The sequence below is a fragment of the Pelodiscus sinensis genome, chromosome Z, assembly GCF_052426305.1.
Source record: "Pelodiscus sinensis isolate ZL-2025 chromosome Z, ASM5242630v1, whole genome shotgun sequence".
NCBI lineage: Eukaryota > Metazoa > Chordata > Testudines > Trionychidae > Pelodiscus > Pelodiscus sinensis.
In genome coordinates this window covers 36,921,571-36,940,135 of record NC_143085.1, presented here as the reverse complement: position 1 = coordinate 36,940,135, position 18,565 = coordinate 36,921,571, and the positions used below count along the sequence as shown (strand labels likewise).

The following is an 18,565-nucleotide window of genomic DNA, read 5'->3' as shown; positions in this document are numbered from 1 at the left end:
TACTTAGCTCTAGTTCACCCCAAAATGTCTTTTCAGAGCCCAACAAGCAGTGGAAGTGTTGGTGATGCTGCTAGACAATATCGACCTCCTGTGGTTCAGCAAAGTCTGTGGTTTGGGTCCAGTCAGGTCCTGAAGGTGCTGGACTAGAGAAGTTCAGCTGGTACCTCTAATCTGCCAGCATTACACATAAAGGGCATCTTGACAGACCCAAGCAGCAAGGATCCAAATTCCCAGGTAACTGCAACCAAGCCATCAGGGGCAAGGGCAGAAAATCCCCCCAACCCCAACTTCCCCACACAGAGCCCATTCCATTTTTCAGCACAACGGTTTATTGGTAGTCTTCCTTAAGCACTGTTACAAACGGCACCAAACTGTAACACAGTTACCGAGTCAGCCTGCTTCCTTTGTAATTCTATCACAAAGTATTCAACGTGTGTAGAAATCATGCACTGCAGGCATTCTTTTAAGAAGATATTTGTGTAAAAATACTTCAGCTGTATTTGAAATGTCTGCCTTAGCTTGCAATTTAATCATTGAAAAATCTGTGTAGAAAACGCCTTTGAACTCAGCTGTATACTTTTCCCTTGTACATCATTCAGTAGTGAGAAATCCAGGGACCCTTGTGGATTCATTTTCCTCCTTCAGCAGTTACCATTACCACATTTGCTTTCCCGTCAGAATAGCAAGTACATTTGGCTGCATACATGACATGCTGCGCTACACACTATACACCTGACATTAGCTCTGTACTGAGACACACAGACAATTGGATACTCTCCAAGAAAAACACAGGGGTTAGCTGGTGGACAGGACTCTTACAGGTAGAGAAGGCTATTTCCCTTCCACTAGAATGCTCTGGTCAGTTATTGAAGACTGCCTTCAGAGGGCAGCAGAAAGCATCATGACACTGCACTGGGAGAGAAGACAAGAGAACCACAGACCAACTTCCTCAGGTGCTTGGGCAACTCAGTTGCTCTACTTTCACACAACTCTTTGCCAATGGCTGTGCACACCCCAGCCTAGAGAGCATAAGGTAACAACTCTCTGAAGGGTTTAGGCAAATAAGAACCTTTGCTCAAAATTAAGCTTTGAGTTTTGTGTGTAAGTCTCCCTGGCAGAGTTTAACTGGCTCAGCTGCCTTGGGCTGAGCCCCTTGATTGCTCTCAGCTGAAAGCTCCCAAAATGCTGGTTTGTGTTTTCCCAGCCATGCTGACCCAAGTGAGGGCTTGTGGCAACAGGCCAAAGGACAGTCACTGTCTGCTTGAAAGCACCAGTGCTTTCCCCCCACCCCTAGGCAGCCTCCTCCCGTGCTGTTTGCACCTTGGAGGGAGATGTTTTTAAAAGCCTCTGCCCCCCCCCCCCATCCCTACGTACTAGCACAGAGCTTGTGTTTGCAGAGCAACATCACCCAATTCTGCATCAAGGAGTGGGGAGACCACTGGGCTCCTCAGCCGTTTCCATTTGGCTGTCCGAGTTGTCCACGCGGTGACTGTAAACAGTGACACACACAGGCTGAGCACAGCCTTTTGCTGACCTTGCTTTTTTTATGACCATAGGAAATGTTACATTATTACATTCAAACAAACACCCTTGATTTCGTTACTCTAATTCTGAACACTGCAAACACAGTAGCAACGTAAGGTAGGACAGCAGCAAAATCACAGAGTGAGCCTAGCGCACTCTCATGGCAGAAAGAAATCCCGGAAGCAGCGACGGAAAGGAAGTGACTGTAAATGAACACAAGCTGGAAGCTTCCATTTACACTAACCCACGAGAGAGGAAACCCCAACACTGTGTGGGTATGGGAGAGGTTTCAGGTGAGGCAGGCTCCCAGGTATGGCGACCGACGGTACAGCAGTGGGGCTGCCCAAGGCAAGGCCCCAGTGGGTCAGCCACCTGCCCTCGAACCCACTAGGGCAAGGAAGCACGATCATCGTCCTGGAGCAAAGATAAAATCAAGGGCTTGGCGCTCAGCAGCTGCAACATTCGGGTGCCACAAATCCACCATAAAGACCACACGAGGGCCCTCTTCAGGGGGACCTGCACAGAACACAAGAGCCCAGCCATGAGGCACCAGCAGCGTTCCCGGCGCTCAGACCACAGTGCTGCTCCATGCTGGCTGCAGGGACCGCCAGGGACACAGCTCCCCTGGCGCTCAGAACAGCAACCTGTCTGGACTTCATGCTGGCTGGGGTGTCAGCCTACTGCCCTCCTGCCTGCAACAGAGACCACCCAGGAAGCAGTGCAACTGTGCTCCCCAGTGTAACATAGAAGGTTCTGCTCCTGTTCCTTGAGCAACGCTAGCCAGTCTCTACCACAGGCTGCCCTTGGCCTGTCCTCCAGCCCAGACTTCTGAGAAGATTTTCAGCCAGAGGGAGCCCAAGAGCTTCAGGCAGATGAGCAGCTGTAACTGGGGTGACACAATCCCCTCCCCCCCACCTCCTCTTCCTCCACATCACATGGGTGGCAGGTGCAGCACCAGAGCCCCGCGTGGAGTGGACACAAAATCAGTATCCGCATCTGCAAAAATGAGCCACGGAGCTCCACATCCGCACTCGTGGCTCCCACCTGCGGATTTGCAGGGCTCTGCTCAGCAGCCTGTACAACGCCCAGACACGGAACCACTGGGACCAGGAAGGGAAACTGTCTGTCCATGGAATGGCAGCAAGCGTCTGAACCGGGGGAACGTATTGATCCCTTTAGACAATGGCCAGAATACTGGGGGTGGGAGGAGGAGCATTTCCACTGAGGCTTTAACAGTGTCCCCCACTGGGCTCTGTGTCCAATCCAGTTCTACTAAAAGGCACAGTAGTTGTTGACTACTGGCCAGGCTCTCATCTGATGCTCTCCCCACAGCAGCACCATGCCTCCTACCCCAGGTTGTGCAATTGGTTCCGCACTAACTAGGTGAGACCGACGCCCGCTACCAAGTCTCCAGCCACACAGCAACTGTCCTTGGATGGTTTCCTGCCCAACACTGTGCAAAAAAGCCCCGATCGCCATTTTAGCCATCGGGGCTTTTTTGCGCAAAACAGTCCTGTGCTGCCTACACTGGCCCTCTTGCACAAATGATTTGCGCAAGAGGGCTTTTGCCAGAACGGGAGCAGCATAGCACTTCCGCAAGAAGCACTGATTTCTTACAATAGGAAATGCAGACAGCTGGCAAGTTTTTCCGCAAAAGCAGTTGATTTTGCGGAAAAACTTGCCAGTCTAGACACAACCCAACTGCTTGGCATGCAAATCCCAAGATTCACTTTTGTCTCTTTCCCAGAACCCTTTGGCAATCTCCCAGGGGGGCAGGAAGAGCTGGTTTCTGAGTGCTCTAGCAGTTCTTGCTCACCCATTCCTGCAATATACTCCCCTAAGTAAAACGGCCTGGCAGCAGCTGTCATCCCATCAATGACTCATCCATATTAAGTCAGCAGAACGCCCAAAAGGGAAACAGCAGCCCAGCCCAACCCAAGTGAAAGGAAAGGGACATAAAACAAGTACCGGGTGCCCATCCTTTCCCCTGGGCTGTAAGCAGCATGGGGCACATCAGCCAGGCCCAGGGGTGGTCCGTCCATATAGGTGAACTAGGCGGTCGCCTAGGGCGCCAAGTTAAATGGGGCGCCAAATGGTGGTGCAATATCATTGAGGGGTTTGGAGGTGGGGGCGCTGATTGCAGGGTTCGCCTAGGGCGCCAGTTGCTGGCAGCTAGTCTAGGGCCGCCCCTGGCTAGGCCACAGCAAAGGACAGAGAGCTGTCCCCCAAGACCCTGCCTGAGTTCCAGACCAAAGTCAGAGAGTAGGCATCAGAGCACACCTGACCCACAGAGGAGGAATGGGTTCAGCAGGAATTCCCGGGCCTGAAACAGGAGTCAGACCGCCAGCGTGAGTACTAGGGAAATGGCAGAAGAGCTGGGTGACTGGTTGGGGACCAGTGCTCTCAGAGATAAGGGAGGTGGTAGTGTCAGCATTGGAGCATCACTTGCTGGTTCAAAGTAAAGGGGCTATTTGGCATATCAAACACATCACACCATTTGCCCTATCCTGACCTGTCCCTGGTGCTGCCTGTCATTGTTACTGGCCAGAAAAGCAGCTTGTGTGGTGCTAGCTGGCTCCCGGGTACAGTGGGAATCAGGGCATGGCTGCCCTTTGCATTTACCCCACCGCAGTTTGGCAACACTTCTGCCACATACAGGTTTCATGCTCCCTGTGGCCATGGGAAAGGCAGACAAAGTGGCCTCAGGCCTGGGCTGGTTAAGGCTGGTGACAATTCTGCAAAGTTGAAACAGTCACAGACACATTAATACAAACACACACCAGGCTGAGCAGCTGATTCAGCCAAGGAGACTGGGCCCTGGGTCCTTAGGATGCTGAGTGTCTCCTCTCTAGGAGGATTAGTGACGGGTGAGCCACGCAAGGCTGGGGTTGGGTAAATACCTAACATTTCTCTGAGGAAGGGTCTGGGTGCAGAATCTGCAGGGACGAGGTTTCACTGAGATTCCACTGATTGGGTCAGAGCTGCTGCCCATTCCCAGTGTTTGGGACCAAGGGGTGCAGGGAAAGCCAAGCCATTGACCCAAGCTTTTCCAGGCCTTGGAGGCGAGGCTGGGATGTGATTCTGCTGTACTTGCCCCAGCGTGTCCCTCTCTAGCTGAGGCTGGAGGAGGCTGGAGGGGCGCATGCGAGCAGAGGGAGGCAGATGGCAAGGCCTGCCAAGGCACAGGGAGCTGGCAGGGGCAGGGTGGGGCGTGCTGTACTTGCCTTCATGAAACGCAGTGTGCAGGAAGGAATCGTCAAACAGGAGGCATCGGCCCTTGGCCCAGCACTGGGGCTCGCCGCCCACCACCAGCTCACAGTTGCTGGGAGTCTTCAGCCCTTGAGGTACACAACACAGGAGAGAGAAGAGGAGGGGCTGAGTTGTGGGAAGCAGCGTCTAGGTGGCTAAACTGGCCCTTTTCCTTAGGGACCAACTGAGCCCTGTGTGAGAGCTGTGGACTGGGATACATGGCCAAGCCCTGGCAATAGGGATTTCTGCCAGCCTCCCTCATCACTCAGGCTGCTGTGCTGTGCATCTCCAACCCCCCTATTTCATCACAATCCCATCTCACTGAGCTCCACCAGCCTGAAGCCCGAATCCCTTCTCACCCGGCAGAGTCGTGAGGTGCTGGACAGCCACCAGCAGCTGCCCAGCCCAGCCTGCCCTGGCACTTAAGGGCCAGGAGAGCCTGAGGAGGAAACTGACTCAGCCCAAGGGCTGAAATCCAAGCAGCTGTTCTGCGAGGAGGGGAGGGGGGGAGAAGCGAAGGGGGAGGTGGCTTGTACTGCAGCCAGGGATGGAGTGCAAGGAGCTGCTTCTGTCCACGTCCCAGACGTGTATGGCTCTCAGCAGGGGCCAGCACTGAGCCAGAAGTGGATTGATGTAAAGAGGAGCTTTGCCAGAAATGCTACACCCGGTCTGCAGTGCTTGGAACTTAGGCAGGAGCTCCATGGAGGTTTCCACATCGTATTCCAGGCCTGGCTCTGTTCCCACCCAGCTCAGCCAATGCAGCTCCGTCCTGGCCTGCACCTCCACCTACCTCAGCGAGGGCACCTTCTCTCCACACTGCTTCCCCCCAGTCCAGTACCCGGCAGCTGCACAGCCCCGGATGATAACTGAAGGTGGGGTGTATTTCAGGGCCTGCCAGGGACTCGCTTGCTACCACAGACTCATTTCCTGTGCGACTCATTTGAGGGGGCAGTGCTCAAAGCACAAAGGACAGGCCTGAAGCAGGAACCTGGTGCATTTCTCTGGCTGTGGACTGAATATTTGAGGCAAGCAAAGATGTTCTGCACTAGTCCAAGGGGTGGGAACTGGACTGCGACTCTCAAGAGACCGGGTTCAATTCTTGCCTCAGTCACAGACTCCCTTGGCCCAGCCCTTGAATCTGGCTGGTGGCTGAGATCTCCCTCTATATCATGGGGCTAGCAGTGCCCCTCCCACCACAGCTGCAAGGTCAAAATTCAGCAGTGTGTGAGAACTGCTCTGCTACCATGGTGACAGGGCCTTACATCTTCCTTCATGCGGAGAAACACAGAAAGGCCCAGCTAAACATGACACTACTGCCTGACCAATGACCCCCTGGACTCTTTTTGGGCCATTAATACACCCAAGACACACAGCAAGCAGCTGACTCCTTGATTTTGTCTCTTTTGGTTTGTGAAAGCACCACCCCTCAGTACATCCTGGAGGTCTGGCTGCTACAGAGGAATGGGGGGGAGCATCAGACTGTGTATAACTGTGGGGGGTCACTCCTGGATCTCAGTGCTAACAGCTGGCAGCTGTTCAGATGCTGCTGCAGGCCCCAGGCATTCAGCTAACCCACCACAGGGGGCTGCCTGATGTCAAAGCCACATGGGCACAGCAGGGCTCCCAGCCACGCAGGAGAGTGAGTTCATGTCTCTTTGATGTACGTTCAGAGACTGCAAAACAATCCCTGGTTCCGTCTGCGCACAGCGTCCTCCATCCAAATCCGCTTGGGTAGCAGGATCCATGGCTTAGGAGATGGGCTCGGCAGTGCCCGGCTGACACCCTCTGGCTGGAGGGGAGAGGCTGGAACTGGGCTCTGCCCCTGGCCCTGGGCATCCAGGGAGGGGAGCCAGGAACTTGTGCCAAGAGAGGGTGCAGTGAGGCCATTCAGCAACATGCTCACGCCCCAACGGAGCTTTGCCTTCTCCAAGGGCAGGCTCCCCAAGGCAGTGCACGCTGGTGGTGGAGCTGCAAGAGCACAGGGGAGCTTCGTAGGGGTCTCTGCTCCCCACTGCGGGAGCCGGGACCAAAGTGCTATGGCAGGGAAGAGTTAAACACATGGGGAGCACTCTAGGGTGCCCTGGCCTAGGCCCAGTGCTCTCAGAGCACATGAAGGAGGGGTCCGGGAAATGCCACAAAGAACAGCCCAGCCCTGCTGGTGCAATCTTCCTCCCCAGCTCCACAGGGGGAGGAGGGAAGGGCACAACATAGGCCAGGCCATGACCCAGGCAGTGCTGCTCCTGTCATGCCTGTACCCCACTGGGCTACTCCCCTCGCCCGAGTGGCTCTGAGCTGACCAGCCTCCATCGCAGATGGCCCTTGGCTTGCACACAAGCCAGGTGAGCTGAAGTTTAGCAGCCCAAGGCAATGCTGAGGCTGCAGCTCCTACCCCAGGGGCACAGAGTCCAGGGGTGAGGCCTGAGACGAGGAGGTTCTGTGCTGCTGAGAGCCAGGCCCCTGGCTGGGATGCCTTCTAGGATGCTGCTGCCCTGACTTTATGGGGCAGGCTACACGGCCAGCCAGGCTGAGCAGGCAGGAGCCGTGGCAGGCGGTGTCTAGTACTTGCATCACTGCTACATGCCTCGGCCAACCCTTTCCAAAGCAGAGAAGATGGGGAAGTTGAGTCAGAGTTCTATGTCTTTCTCCAGCCAAGCCCCACACCAGACCCAGCCAGCTCCCCAGCTGGGCTCAAGGGGCAGGGGTGGGGGGAAGCATGGCTCTAGCTGGCCTGGTAAACCTCTGGGGCTAGAGAGATGCTTTGAAGCTTGTGTCTAACTTAAAAACAACAAGCAAGTGCTGGGGGATTGGGGGAGGGGGACGGTGCCAGTGGAGGCAGCTGGCCAGTTGTGTGGCAGGGCCACATGCAGATTCTTCCCCCACCACAGACTTGTCTGCTGTCCATGTTCCAGACTCCTGGCTCTGTGCGGCACGGACACTACCCCAGTCTGGGCTGTGCTGAGGGCTAGCGGGCTCCCGGGAATAGACAGCAATCCAGGCTTTCAGCTCTTTGTGCTGTAGGTGTTGGGCTCTGCTCAGAGGCCATTCTCCAGAGGCCAGATACTAGCTGGGGTGCTCCTCCCCATGCGGATGTGCTCAAAACCAGGCCCCTGCAGCATCCATTCAAGCTGCCCCCTCTGAGGCTTCTGCTTGGAGGCAGACCCTTCCGCATGACAGTCATTTCCCAGCAGCAAACCCTGAGCCACGCGTGCAGCATCCCTGCCCCAGCTGATGGAGCTGCAGGAGGGGCACAGCCTCCACAGCCACTCAGACTCTGCTCTGGTGCACATGGAGGGACGGTATCTAACGCCATGGTTCTCCAGCCTCTGGAGTAGCCCAGAATGGCCCCCTCACTTCACAGCCTGCCAGGAAATGAGCGTGTCTCCCCTTCCCCCCAGTTTGCAGACCGCTAAGCTCTGTCTAGCCATGTGATTTTAAAGGGTCTGATTTTTTTTGATGGGGGTGCAGAACAGAAACCCTTTGGCTGCCGAGCTGGAGACCAAGGAGCGCTCTAGGCAGCTTGGGGTGGCTGGAGCCCTTGCCGCTGCACCCAGTGGGAGCTCTGGCTTATTTAACTTTCCTTTTGTGCTAAAGATCTGGCAAAAGCCCAGGATCAGCTCCTGCAGACAGAGACCATGGTCCGAATCCTCGGTGGCTTTGGATGTCATGCACAATCCGAGCACTGGCGCACAGCTAGCAGGGACCAAGAAGAGTAGCTGGGTCATGCCCCCGGACCCTTAGCCTCCTCCCTAAGAGTTACAGAGGAGGGTCTGCAGTCATGCTCCTTCACCCAGAGGCTCACTGCTTCGTTGCCCCATTTCTCTGACTCCATAGCGGTCTCCTAAAATCTAAGCTTACTAGTTTCCTTCCTTAGCTCTAGGCCACTGCGCCTGAGATGCATATTTGAGACGGAACTATTCCCTCTTTCCCTTCAGACTGCGAGCGTGACTCTGCTGTGACTACCCTGCCCTAGCTCCCTACATCTAATCCTTGTATCAGTTTTTCATCCTTCATAGGACGGTCTTGACATCCTCCTTATACTTTGAGAACAGACTAAGCCTGCCAGGATAGGAACTCAGTACTTTAAAATGCAGCAGGCTCTCCTAAGTTCCGCAGCCTTGGAAGAATGAACATCAGGTTTAGCATCAAAGAAGGAAACAAAATACCTGTAGCTCTTCCCTACTTCTACTGGGTACATACCTAAATGGCATCGTATGCGGATGTTGGTTGGTCCATAGTGCTCCGCAATGACCGTGCCAGGGGTCAGCACAGAGATGCATGCGTTCCCAAAGACGTTGTTGCCAATGTAGGTGCGGAGGCTCCCCAGTAAGCGATACGTCCGTGGGCACTTCCTGCAGTTCCTGGGGACGCAGGTGCCCTGGTTCACCAGGTAAAAGGTGAACCACTCCCCACTGGGCGTGCTGTTCATTTTCCATCCTTGCGGGAGGCTGCAGTTGGAGAAAGCTTTGTAGAGAGTCTCAAATTCACACAGGATGGTCTGGAAGTTGCGTTCCAGCAACTCCACATCGTGTTTTTGAGCCTCCCGTGAGAAATAGGGCATTGTGGGCAAGTCCGGTAGGAAGAAGACTTCTGGCTTCTGGATGGATGGCCTGCTGTTTAGGTAGCGCCCTTGCTCTCGGATGCCCTTGTGAATCCTGCCCATGCCAGACCAGGAGTAGCGCTTGGCATATTCCTGCAGATTGTGATAGAGTTTCTGGTTAAGCCCGTCATGACGTGTGCAGCGCACGCACTCGGGGGAGTGGCAGTAAACATACCCGTTCTGTAAGCTGTTGGGATCGGAGCTCTGCATGAGGGAATTCACAGTGACGTATGTGCGGGGCTGCTCTCTGCCAACATGGTAACAGTACCAAACAAACAGGACCAAGAGGCAGGCCACAGCTGTCAGAGCAGTGGTGTCACAGTCCCGGAAGGACTGGATCCCTGTAGCTATAAAGTCTCGGAGTCCATCCAGTGACCAGCTCCAGTCCAGCAGCCACTCCAAAGACATGTTTGTGAAGCTGTTCTTAGAGGTGCATAAAAGGGCCAAGCGATCAGTCCTCGTGGTTCTTAAAGGCACCCACACCATGCAGGTCAGTAGGGTCCTGGAGGGTAGGGCTTGCCCTGGGGAAGCATAGTTGCATCAGTTTGCTGGACACTTGTATGCGCTGCAATAGCTGTTCACGTGCACATTGACATGTTTGACAAGGCCTGTGCCTCAGAGGATCAGGAAGCCCTGCTGTGCTGCTGTTGCTAGCAAGGCATCTGCCGCGGCATCTCTGCCAACGTTCCAAGTTGGTTTGTTCTCAAATGCAGATTGGACAGGCAGGGGCTGGAAAAACAAGAACCCAGGTGGGCACGAGGGCTTTTCCTGGCCGGAGTTATTCACTGGGTGTCGGCTTCAGCGTCTGCGCCGAGGAGATCTGCATCCCACTCCACAAGCTGCTGGAACTCAGCAAAGTCATGTAAATGAAAGTAGTGGGACCAATGAAGATAGAACAGGAAACGAGGCCCCTACACACCCCTGCCAACTATCTTAACCAGGAGATGGACATGGTCTTGGATTGTGCTGTGTTTCCTCCATCCCCATCCCCCCCATTTTATTCCATAAATTTCAAACAGGATGTGAACTAGGTTCCGGGGGGCATCAAGTGATTACCCAGAGACGCCTCTGTCCCAAGGGGGGCACATTCTTCCTCTCTCTCTTAGAGCTCAGTGCCGGAGCCAGTGCTGCTCCCCCGCATCCTTTCCTCCTGCCTGCTACAGCATCACTTCTAAAACCTGGTTGATGCGCAGCCAGGGGAGAAGCCAGGAATGCTCTTTTAACAGCTGTATCTCGTACCACATCACAGATTAGCCGTGGATCTAAACTCTCTGAAATGACTCCCCTTTCAGGGAACAGCACGCTTTCCACTGAGAACAGATGATTCCACTCAGGTGGTTACTAAAAACAGAATCCGTGCTGGTGAAATGCCAGCTTTTCTCCTTTCAGACTCGTTAAGTAGAAATGAGCGTGCCCCGTTAGGGCTGCCAGGAGAGGGGTGCCCGGGAGCGTATGGCTCATCTTGGCTCTGAATAGTACAGATACATGTTACCAGACAGGTGAACTCCTCAAGCATCCATGGCACTGTTCAGATATGGCCCCTGACATCTGTGCTTTCAGGGCTGGGGAAGCTAAGGCCCAGTGGTCAAATCTAGCCCCCAGGTTGTCTGGATCCAGCTCCTGAGACTCAGGGCTCCCCACCCAGTATTGGGGAGCCACTGCTGGTGCGGCAGCCCCCCAGCTGTTTTGCCCCCACAGGACTGGAGCACTAGTGCCAGCTCCCCGCTGAAGGTGGGGGAGCTCCGAGTCTCGCAGGCTAGAAACAGGCAAGTTGGGTCCAAATCTGACCCACAGGCCAGTCCTGGTATGAAGAGGAAGTGGTTCCTGCACTCTGCCTCTCACCCAGACCCCCTCTCCCAGCCCGTTCCTGCACTCACCTTCCCAACCAGCCTGGCACTGCAACTACACTCCTGCACCCATCTTCCCACCCAGTCCCTGCACCCTACCTCCTGCCTGGTGCACTCCTGCCCCCGACCACACTCCCAAACCCCAACCCAGTCCTGCACCTTTCCTCCTGCCCAGACACCCCAAGCCTATTTCCTGGCAACCTCCTCCGACACACTGAACCCCTCATTTTTGGCCTGGGAGGGCCCCCAAAATCCCCTATCCCAGCCCCCCAGACTCTGGTGTGTGAAGGAAATGTGGGGAGTGTCTTTCTGCTTCTCAGACAGGGGCCACGTCAGTCAGGGCTGGTTTGTTTTTTGCTTTTCGCTTGTGTGTGGCCTCTAACCCGAAAAAGGCTGTTGGGTTTTTCCCCATCCAATGAACCAAACATATCTAAGTCCCAGTGAGAGGTGTGGACTGCTGTGTGCTCCGGTTCCTCCCCAGCTCTTGTTCTATCACAACTAGGTCATGGGAGCCTCGTTCCCGCCTGCTTCATAATCAGTCTTGAGACCTATTTTGTATCTCTTATTTTACACATTTCTCAGTTCCCTTTAATTTCTCTGAAGCCATCCCGCTGTGCGAACCCTGAGCAGGTCTAGAGAGTCATCGCTTCCTTCTCCACGTCCTCCCTTTGCGGCAGAAATCATCTTACTAGATCCAGTGCTTTCTGTAGCGCTTCACACACTGTGGAGCAGTGATCTGGATTGGCACCCCAGGAGTTGCCACAGTTTATCTAAGCCTAGCCTGAGATGCTCTGCTCTTTTGGGTTAGAGCAAATCCAGCAGCAATGCCAGACTGCCCCCAAAGTCCAAACACCCTGCCACACAGAAGGTGCTATTCCACTCTGTAACTCTCTTTACCATAACACAGTTACTGGCCTAGGCAGGTAGATCGCCGATCAAGCAACCTCAGTTCCTTGCTAGGGATGTGAATGGTTAGCTGGTGAACTGGAAAGGATCGCCCTTTACCAGGAAAGGGCTATTGGTTACAGTTAACTGGTGGCCCTGCCTAGCCGGAGCAGCCCGAATCCACCATGCTATGGGCAGGGGAGCATTCCAGCCTGGTGAAGCCAGAGCAGCCTCCACCCATGGCTAGGCAGAAGCAGCCCCCCCGACCCCGCTCCTGCTCCTGTTCCTGTTTAAGCACTTAACTGGTTAAACATAATACTTAACTGGTTAACTGATTAAATGGAATTCCAAATCCCTATTCCCTACCCTTTCAACACCATGTGAGCCTGCAGGCCCTGGTGAATAAATGGAAGCTGAAAAGGTGCTCAGGTGGATACGGGAAGGGGGGGGGGGAGAGAGGAGCAACTGAGAGTTATTTTGGCAACTGACAATGAACCAATTTTTGAAAGATCAATAACCACAAAGTTCCAAGTGACTGCTCTGTTTCTGCATTCCGTCACGGATCTTTTGAAAGCACCTGACAGAGAAACGGAATGGAGAAATTACAAAGCGGATTTGAGAGTAAGCGTTCCCTTTAGTAGGACACGGCTCCTCTGACTTTCTCTCACTATACATCAGCTTGCCCTGAATTCTCTCACAGGGACATCATGGAGCAGGAAAGCGAGGGGAGGGGGAATGGGGTTTTCAAGATGTGGACATTTTCCAAAACATAGCTCCTATCATTGTGAAAGAAAGTGCACTAGCAGTGAAGAGAGTGGACACACGCATCTCTTGCAGTTAGCCAGTTAGATGCCATAAAGCAGTTGGAGGATAAAGTAGCTGATATTTCTTTATAGTTGAGTAAAGTGGTTTAAAAGTGTCAGAAGGGGAGCTGTGTTAGTCTGTAACTTTTAAAAAATGAGTAGTCCTGTAGCACCTTAGAGACTAGCCAAATCTATCTATCTATCTATCTATCTATCTATCTATCTATCTATCTATCTATCTATCTATCTATCTATCTATCTATCACAAGCTTTCATGGAAGTGGATTTTGTCCAAGAAAGCTCACAATACTGTCTGTATATTTTTGTTAGTTTCTAAGGTGCCACAGGACCACTTGTTGTTTTATACAGAAATGATTTTCCTTGTAATAGTACAGGTCGAACCTCTCTGCTCCACCCACACCCCCTAACTATTGATCAAATGGGGATGGTCAATAGGGTAAAAAACACAGCTCTCCCTAGATGGTACCACCAGTGCTTGCTCCAGCCACCACAATGCACTACCCAGGGAAGACACCAAATAAACCTCTTCCCACCCTCTCAAAAATGTATCTGTAGACACGCCCCTCAAAGATAACTCCACAGCCACACACCCTCAGCAGCCGCTTTCCCTGGGGGCCAAACCCCTTTGGAGGTAAAGGCCTGCAGGACCGTTTCCCAGAACTGTGTGTGCTGCCAGCAAGCCAGGAGAAAGCCCCTTTCTGCTTCAGAGCAGGACTGGGGAAGTGCTGAGGCTGAGTGACCACAGGAACAACTGCCTGAGGGGCAGGTCAGTTTGGAAAGATTTAGTCTGCTTGGCTGGGTGCACTCACTGAAACTGCCAGTTCTGTGCCCTAATCCTGAGTCCATTTATTAATGAAAGGCACTGGTGGCCTGGTATCCAGCAGCTGCAGCACCAGTTAATAATAAGCCACGGCCCATTCAAAACAGAGACAATCACTTTAAAATTACATGGGAGCTGGATACGGTGTAAAATGTAGCTTTGCTGTAGTAGACAGCAAAGATGTTACATAACAAATTGAGGCAGGATTAGAGGCTGCAGAAAGTTGGGCAAAAGGGTTCTTACTGGAGCTGTCAGCAGTTTTCAAACAATAGACTGGCTGTTGCATCATGTGGGACTGGGCCTTGCTGTGAGCTGGATCTGATTGCTGCTGAAGCTGCTGAAGCATTTCCTTGTCACGTGTGGGTGCTGTCCCAGACTCTGCATTTGAGGAGCCTTCTGTTTTCAGTGCCAGGAGGGACCCTCCTCACCACAGACAAGAGTTGGGGCAAGGGAGGGAAGGCCGCCTGTTACCATGGTAATGGAAACACAAGGTGTTTTTTCAAAGCAGCATTTCTATTGTGTTGGTGTGGTGGAGTGCCCAGCCAAGCATGAGATCACCAGCCTCAACTCTCCAGCCTCAAGAACATCCACTCCAAGGAACCTGCTTCTGGGCTTTTCTCCCATTTACACCGGCAGGCCTCTAACATCCGGCCTCTACAGCCCAGAAGCAGATTGACACCTGTCTTGTGAGCTGTCAGTCTCAGGGAGGAAGGCACGACATGGAGTCACCAGCCTCATCCCCAGCCCCAGAGAGGCTGTGGAACAAAGCAGGGTTACAGCAGGCAGCTGCGTTTGTGTGGCGGTGTGCCACTGGGCGGGTCACAACCCTGCCAGCAGACACCACCGCCTTCCCTACAGGCACCCAACGTGGGGAGCAGAAACCACAGCCTGGGCATAAGGCTTTCAGCCTTCTCCCTTGCAGGGTGGCAGCTGGGGGCCGGCTCGCTGCCCCCGTGCCCCTTGCCCAAGGCTCACAGGCTGGGCAGCACGTACAATACCTGCAGCTCCCCACGTCCCCACCTGCTCCAGGGCTCTCCCGGGGCGCCCCTGCCCCAGAGCTGGCCAACAGCCCGGGCTCCCTGCCCCAGGCACCAGCCTGGCTGTTCTGGGGGCGCGATGACACCCCCTGCAGCCGGGCTCTGGGCGGGGAGCCGGGGCCCTCCCCGGAGCCCCACAGCTGGGCACCCCGGCAGGGGCGGGGGCCGCTACCCACCTGCCGGCCGCCGAGGGGCCGCTCCCGGCCGGGGGCTCGCTCCGGCTCCCCGCTCCAGCCTGTTCCGCCGGCAGCGCGGACCACAACTCCCGGCAGGCAGCCGAGCGGGCGGGACCGCCGCGCCGCCCGCCCCGAGCCCGCCCCGCTCCGCCCCGGCTCCCTGCCCTGCCCGTCGGGCAGCTCCGGAGCCGCTGGGAGCCCGGCTCCCCCACTGCCCCTCCACCCCCCTTAGGACAGCGGCCCGGGCAGAGCTCCCCCTTCCTCCCCAAAAACAACAGAGCTTCCCCCCCCCCCACCTCCCCGGGTGCCAAACTCGGCCCCCGTTGTTCCCTAGCCCCTCATTCTGCCCAGGGAGACTCGAACCCCCCCCCCCCCCCGCAGAGCCCGGCATCCTCCTTCCCACCACCCCATCCGCTGGGGCCACCCCTTCTCCCAATTCCCCCTCTTCCCCCCGCAGAGCTCAGCACCCCGTTGCCTCTACTCCCCCTCCCTCCAACACACAATTCCCTGCTTCCCTCCCCTATCCCCCCCCCCCCTTGCCCCAGGAAGAGCTTGGTCTGTGGCCCCACATTCTTCTTTAGCTGTATTTTCCTGTTCTCCACCCTCCCATGGGACAGCCAGGGCAGGGCAGGCCAAGCTGCTGGGCTCCCTTGCTAACCTTCCCTGCCCATGACAGTAGTGGGGGAGTGGGGGGTGAGGAGCCTGTCTCTATGGTGCATGGGAAGGAGCCTGGTCCTATGGTGCAGGACTTCTCAAAATGGCTTTTCCAGTGAGTGGGCTTCCTTCCCTCAGGGACACAACCCAAGCCCCCTGGCTTTCCAGTGCCTGTCCCACATAGCGCATAACTGCTGGCAGGGGATGTTCAAGTCAACCCACAGGTGGCAAATCCAAAACTGATGGAATACTCAGTGTGTGATTACACCTTGGAACTGCCTGCCACTGGACCTTATCAAGGTCAAGAGGTTCAAAGAAGCCCTGGAGGCTATCAAGAATATTCAGGGTTGCAACAGTTAATTCTAACACTAAGGAGTTTGGGAGAGGATAGAAATCCTGCCTCAGAGCTAAGCCCATCTCCAACTAATCCCATGTGTATCTACTGCAAGGTTCTTTGCCCCATCCTCTAAATCATTTCATGCCAGTCCTTGTTGGAGACAAGACACAGGGGTAGGTGGGCGCTAAGTTTAAGACATTCTGGCAATGTTTATGTTCTGCTATTGCAGCTTTTCCCCTCTGTCCATTCTCAGCTGACAGCAGTTTGGGCTGGAGGACCTGAGTTCAAACCCTGGGGTGATGCACAGCAGGTGGGGTGTGTGTGCGGGTATTATGAATTCACTAACATTCTAGAAATATTCTAACTGCGACTCTTCCACTGATAGGAAATTCCTGCCCCAACTGACCCTTAAGGGCATGATTTCAATCAGGCCCATCCCTAAGGGGGTGTGGGACCCAGGGCAGCCCCCGCCCCCAATGTTCCAAATGTGGAGCACAGAGCAAACCTTCTGCTGCAGACTCTGCCCCTGCCCCACTCCACTCCCTCCCCCAAGCCTTGCCGCTGCTCTGCCCCCTCTGCCTCTTCCTGCCCCTATTGCACCTCTTTCCCTGAGCTTTCTCCCCATATGCCCTGAGCTGGGGAATTATTTGAGGGGGGGCAGCTGGCGTGGGGCAGCAGCTACCTGGCAGTCTGTTCTGCTGCCATCTTCCATCTTCCAGACCACTGTGCTCGGCTTCAACACAGCAGGAGGAAGGGGAGGGTCCCAGTCTGCTTCCCCTAGCAATGCCAGGCTTGGGGAAGTAGGCTGGGCCTGGAGTGCTCCGCTTCCTGCCACTACAGTGAGCTGGGAGATAGATGGCAGGGCAGAATGGACCAGGCTGCTGGGTAGCTCCATCTCCAGCTTCCATGGTGATTGGTTTGAGGGGGCTGACCCCTGATGCTTTCCTGTGCAGGCCCCCTCCCAAGTAATCCCCCAGGTTGCTCAAGCCCTGTGGCTAACATGAAAGACCATCTTGTCCATAATACTGTTGAGGTGGCCACCACTGGGTTCCCCAAAGCTTGGGGACTGGAGTGGCCACCCCAAACCATCCTGTGGACAGGACAGCTCTGATTCCAGTCCCTAGTGCCTATCGAAATCTGGGACTTCAGCATGGGACCAAGCAAGCCCACACAGAAGCTCTTCTGACTCTGACACTCGGGTAACAGGTCTAGGAAAGAGATGGAAAGACTAGGTGTTGGCTGGAGCAGGAATGGACAATCCTGATACTTTTCTGATTGAGCTTTCTCCAGACATGCCAATCCTGTTCTGTCGCAGGGTCTGTCTACCCCTCTGCCCCCTCAGGTGTCCAGCAGCTGCCTTCACCTCTCCTGGGCCAGAATTCTGGAGTTCTCCTGCCCTTAGAACAGATACGAGGGAACAGCATCCTGTGTACGCATCATGCTGACCAGCCAGTCCCACAGAATTCTGGCAGTTGTGGTTCTCGGGTGGTTGTGACCAGTGGTGTTTATGGCCACCATAAGCTGTTTTAAAGCAAAGCACTGTATATTTTAGCCTCAGGATGGAAGGGGAAAAAAGGGAAAAAACGGGATTTTATAACAACCAGTAGCCTATGCACACAGGTCTGTCGTACATCAGGGTTTACCTTCCCCCGTCATGTTGTTGGGTTTTTATGTGAGTAGGCCGACCATTGTTGCACCCACTAGTGTGTGTTTGCCCCGACTTTGGTGCAAAGTGGGCTATGTGAGGCATCAAAGGAGAGCTTTATGCTATGTTGACTCTGTGTAGGCTACTCATGTACGATCTGCGTGTGTAAAGTTATGGATATGGGCTTTGGATTTGTAATTTATGTGTTTTCTGCTGGGACGGGTGGTTGCTCAATACTGCATGGACAATGGCTCTCAAGTGTTGCCAACGGATACCTGAAGTGCTCATAATGGCCCTTGCCTGAGAAGGACACACCAGGGGACTACATGGCTCCTTGCCTAAAAAGGAAAGGAACTGGTTTGTGGGTCATGTGATCAGCCCATATTGGGAGGCACCGGCACCCAGAAGATTAATGGATATTCCCTCCACATACGAAGGTTATAAAAATATCATGAGGGAGCCTCCATATTGTCTTCAATCCTGCTCCTGATTCCAGAAGCACCCTTGTTATGGACAGAGAGCCGGGAAGGATTTGTTGACCCAACCTGACATAAGATGCACTCCAGAGACTTTTAAGTAGGCAGTTTGTTATACTCTGCTAAAAGCCTTCATCAAGCACTTGGGGATTGATGTGTGGAATGTGTTTTCTTTAACAACCCTGCTCTCAATCTTTTCTCTCTTTTATTAATAATCCTTTAGATGTTAGATGCTAAAGGACTGGCCCAGCGACTGCCTATACCTGGTAGGATCTGAGGTATAAATTGACCTGGGACTGTGACTGGTCCTTTGGGTCTGGGAGAACCTGTTCAGAGGTGGTGAGATTGGATTGTATACCCTCTCACCTGTATAAGGCATGGGACTGGTTGTGGCATAAGGAATGCTGGGGTGTCTAAGGGGTTTTGCTGGTAAGGCTTCTTGCTGGCCAGAGTGACAGCTGAAGTGCTCTGAAGTGACAGTCTTACAGAGTAGG

At 54.3% G+C, this 18,565-nt stretch overlaps 1 protein-coding gene across 4 annotated transcripts; it reads right to left on the bottom strand.

Annotated features, from left to right (window-relative positions):
* Positions 1–306: 306 nt before the first annotated feature.
* Positions 307–15,104, bottom strand: ASPHD2 (aspartate beta-hydroxylase domain containing 2). Of its 4 annotated transcripts, none has more exons than XM_075898899.2 (4): positions 14,960–15,104; positions 8,971–10,099; positions 4,749–4,862; positions 307–2,040 (listed from the first exon to the last, which is right to left on the bottom strand). In XM_075898899.2, exons 2-4 carry the CDS (start codon positions 9,854–9,856, stop codon positions 1,931–1,933), a joined length of 1,110 nt encoding a protein of 369 aa, XP_075755014.1. In that variant the 5' UTR covers positions 9,857–10,099; positions 14,960–15,104; the 3' UTR covers positions 307–1,930. The 4 variants fall into 4 exon arrangements, with proteins under 4 accessions (XP_075755014.1, XP_075755012.1, XP_075755013.1 ...); XM_075898897.2 differs by having other exon boundaries at positions 8,971–10,212; positions 14,960–15,102; XM_075898898.2 differs by having other exon boundaries at positions 8,971–10,209; positions 14,960–15,082.
* Between the last annotated feature and the right edge of the window lie 3,461 nt (positions 15,105–18,565).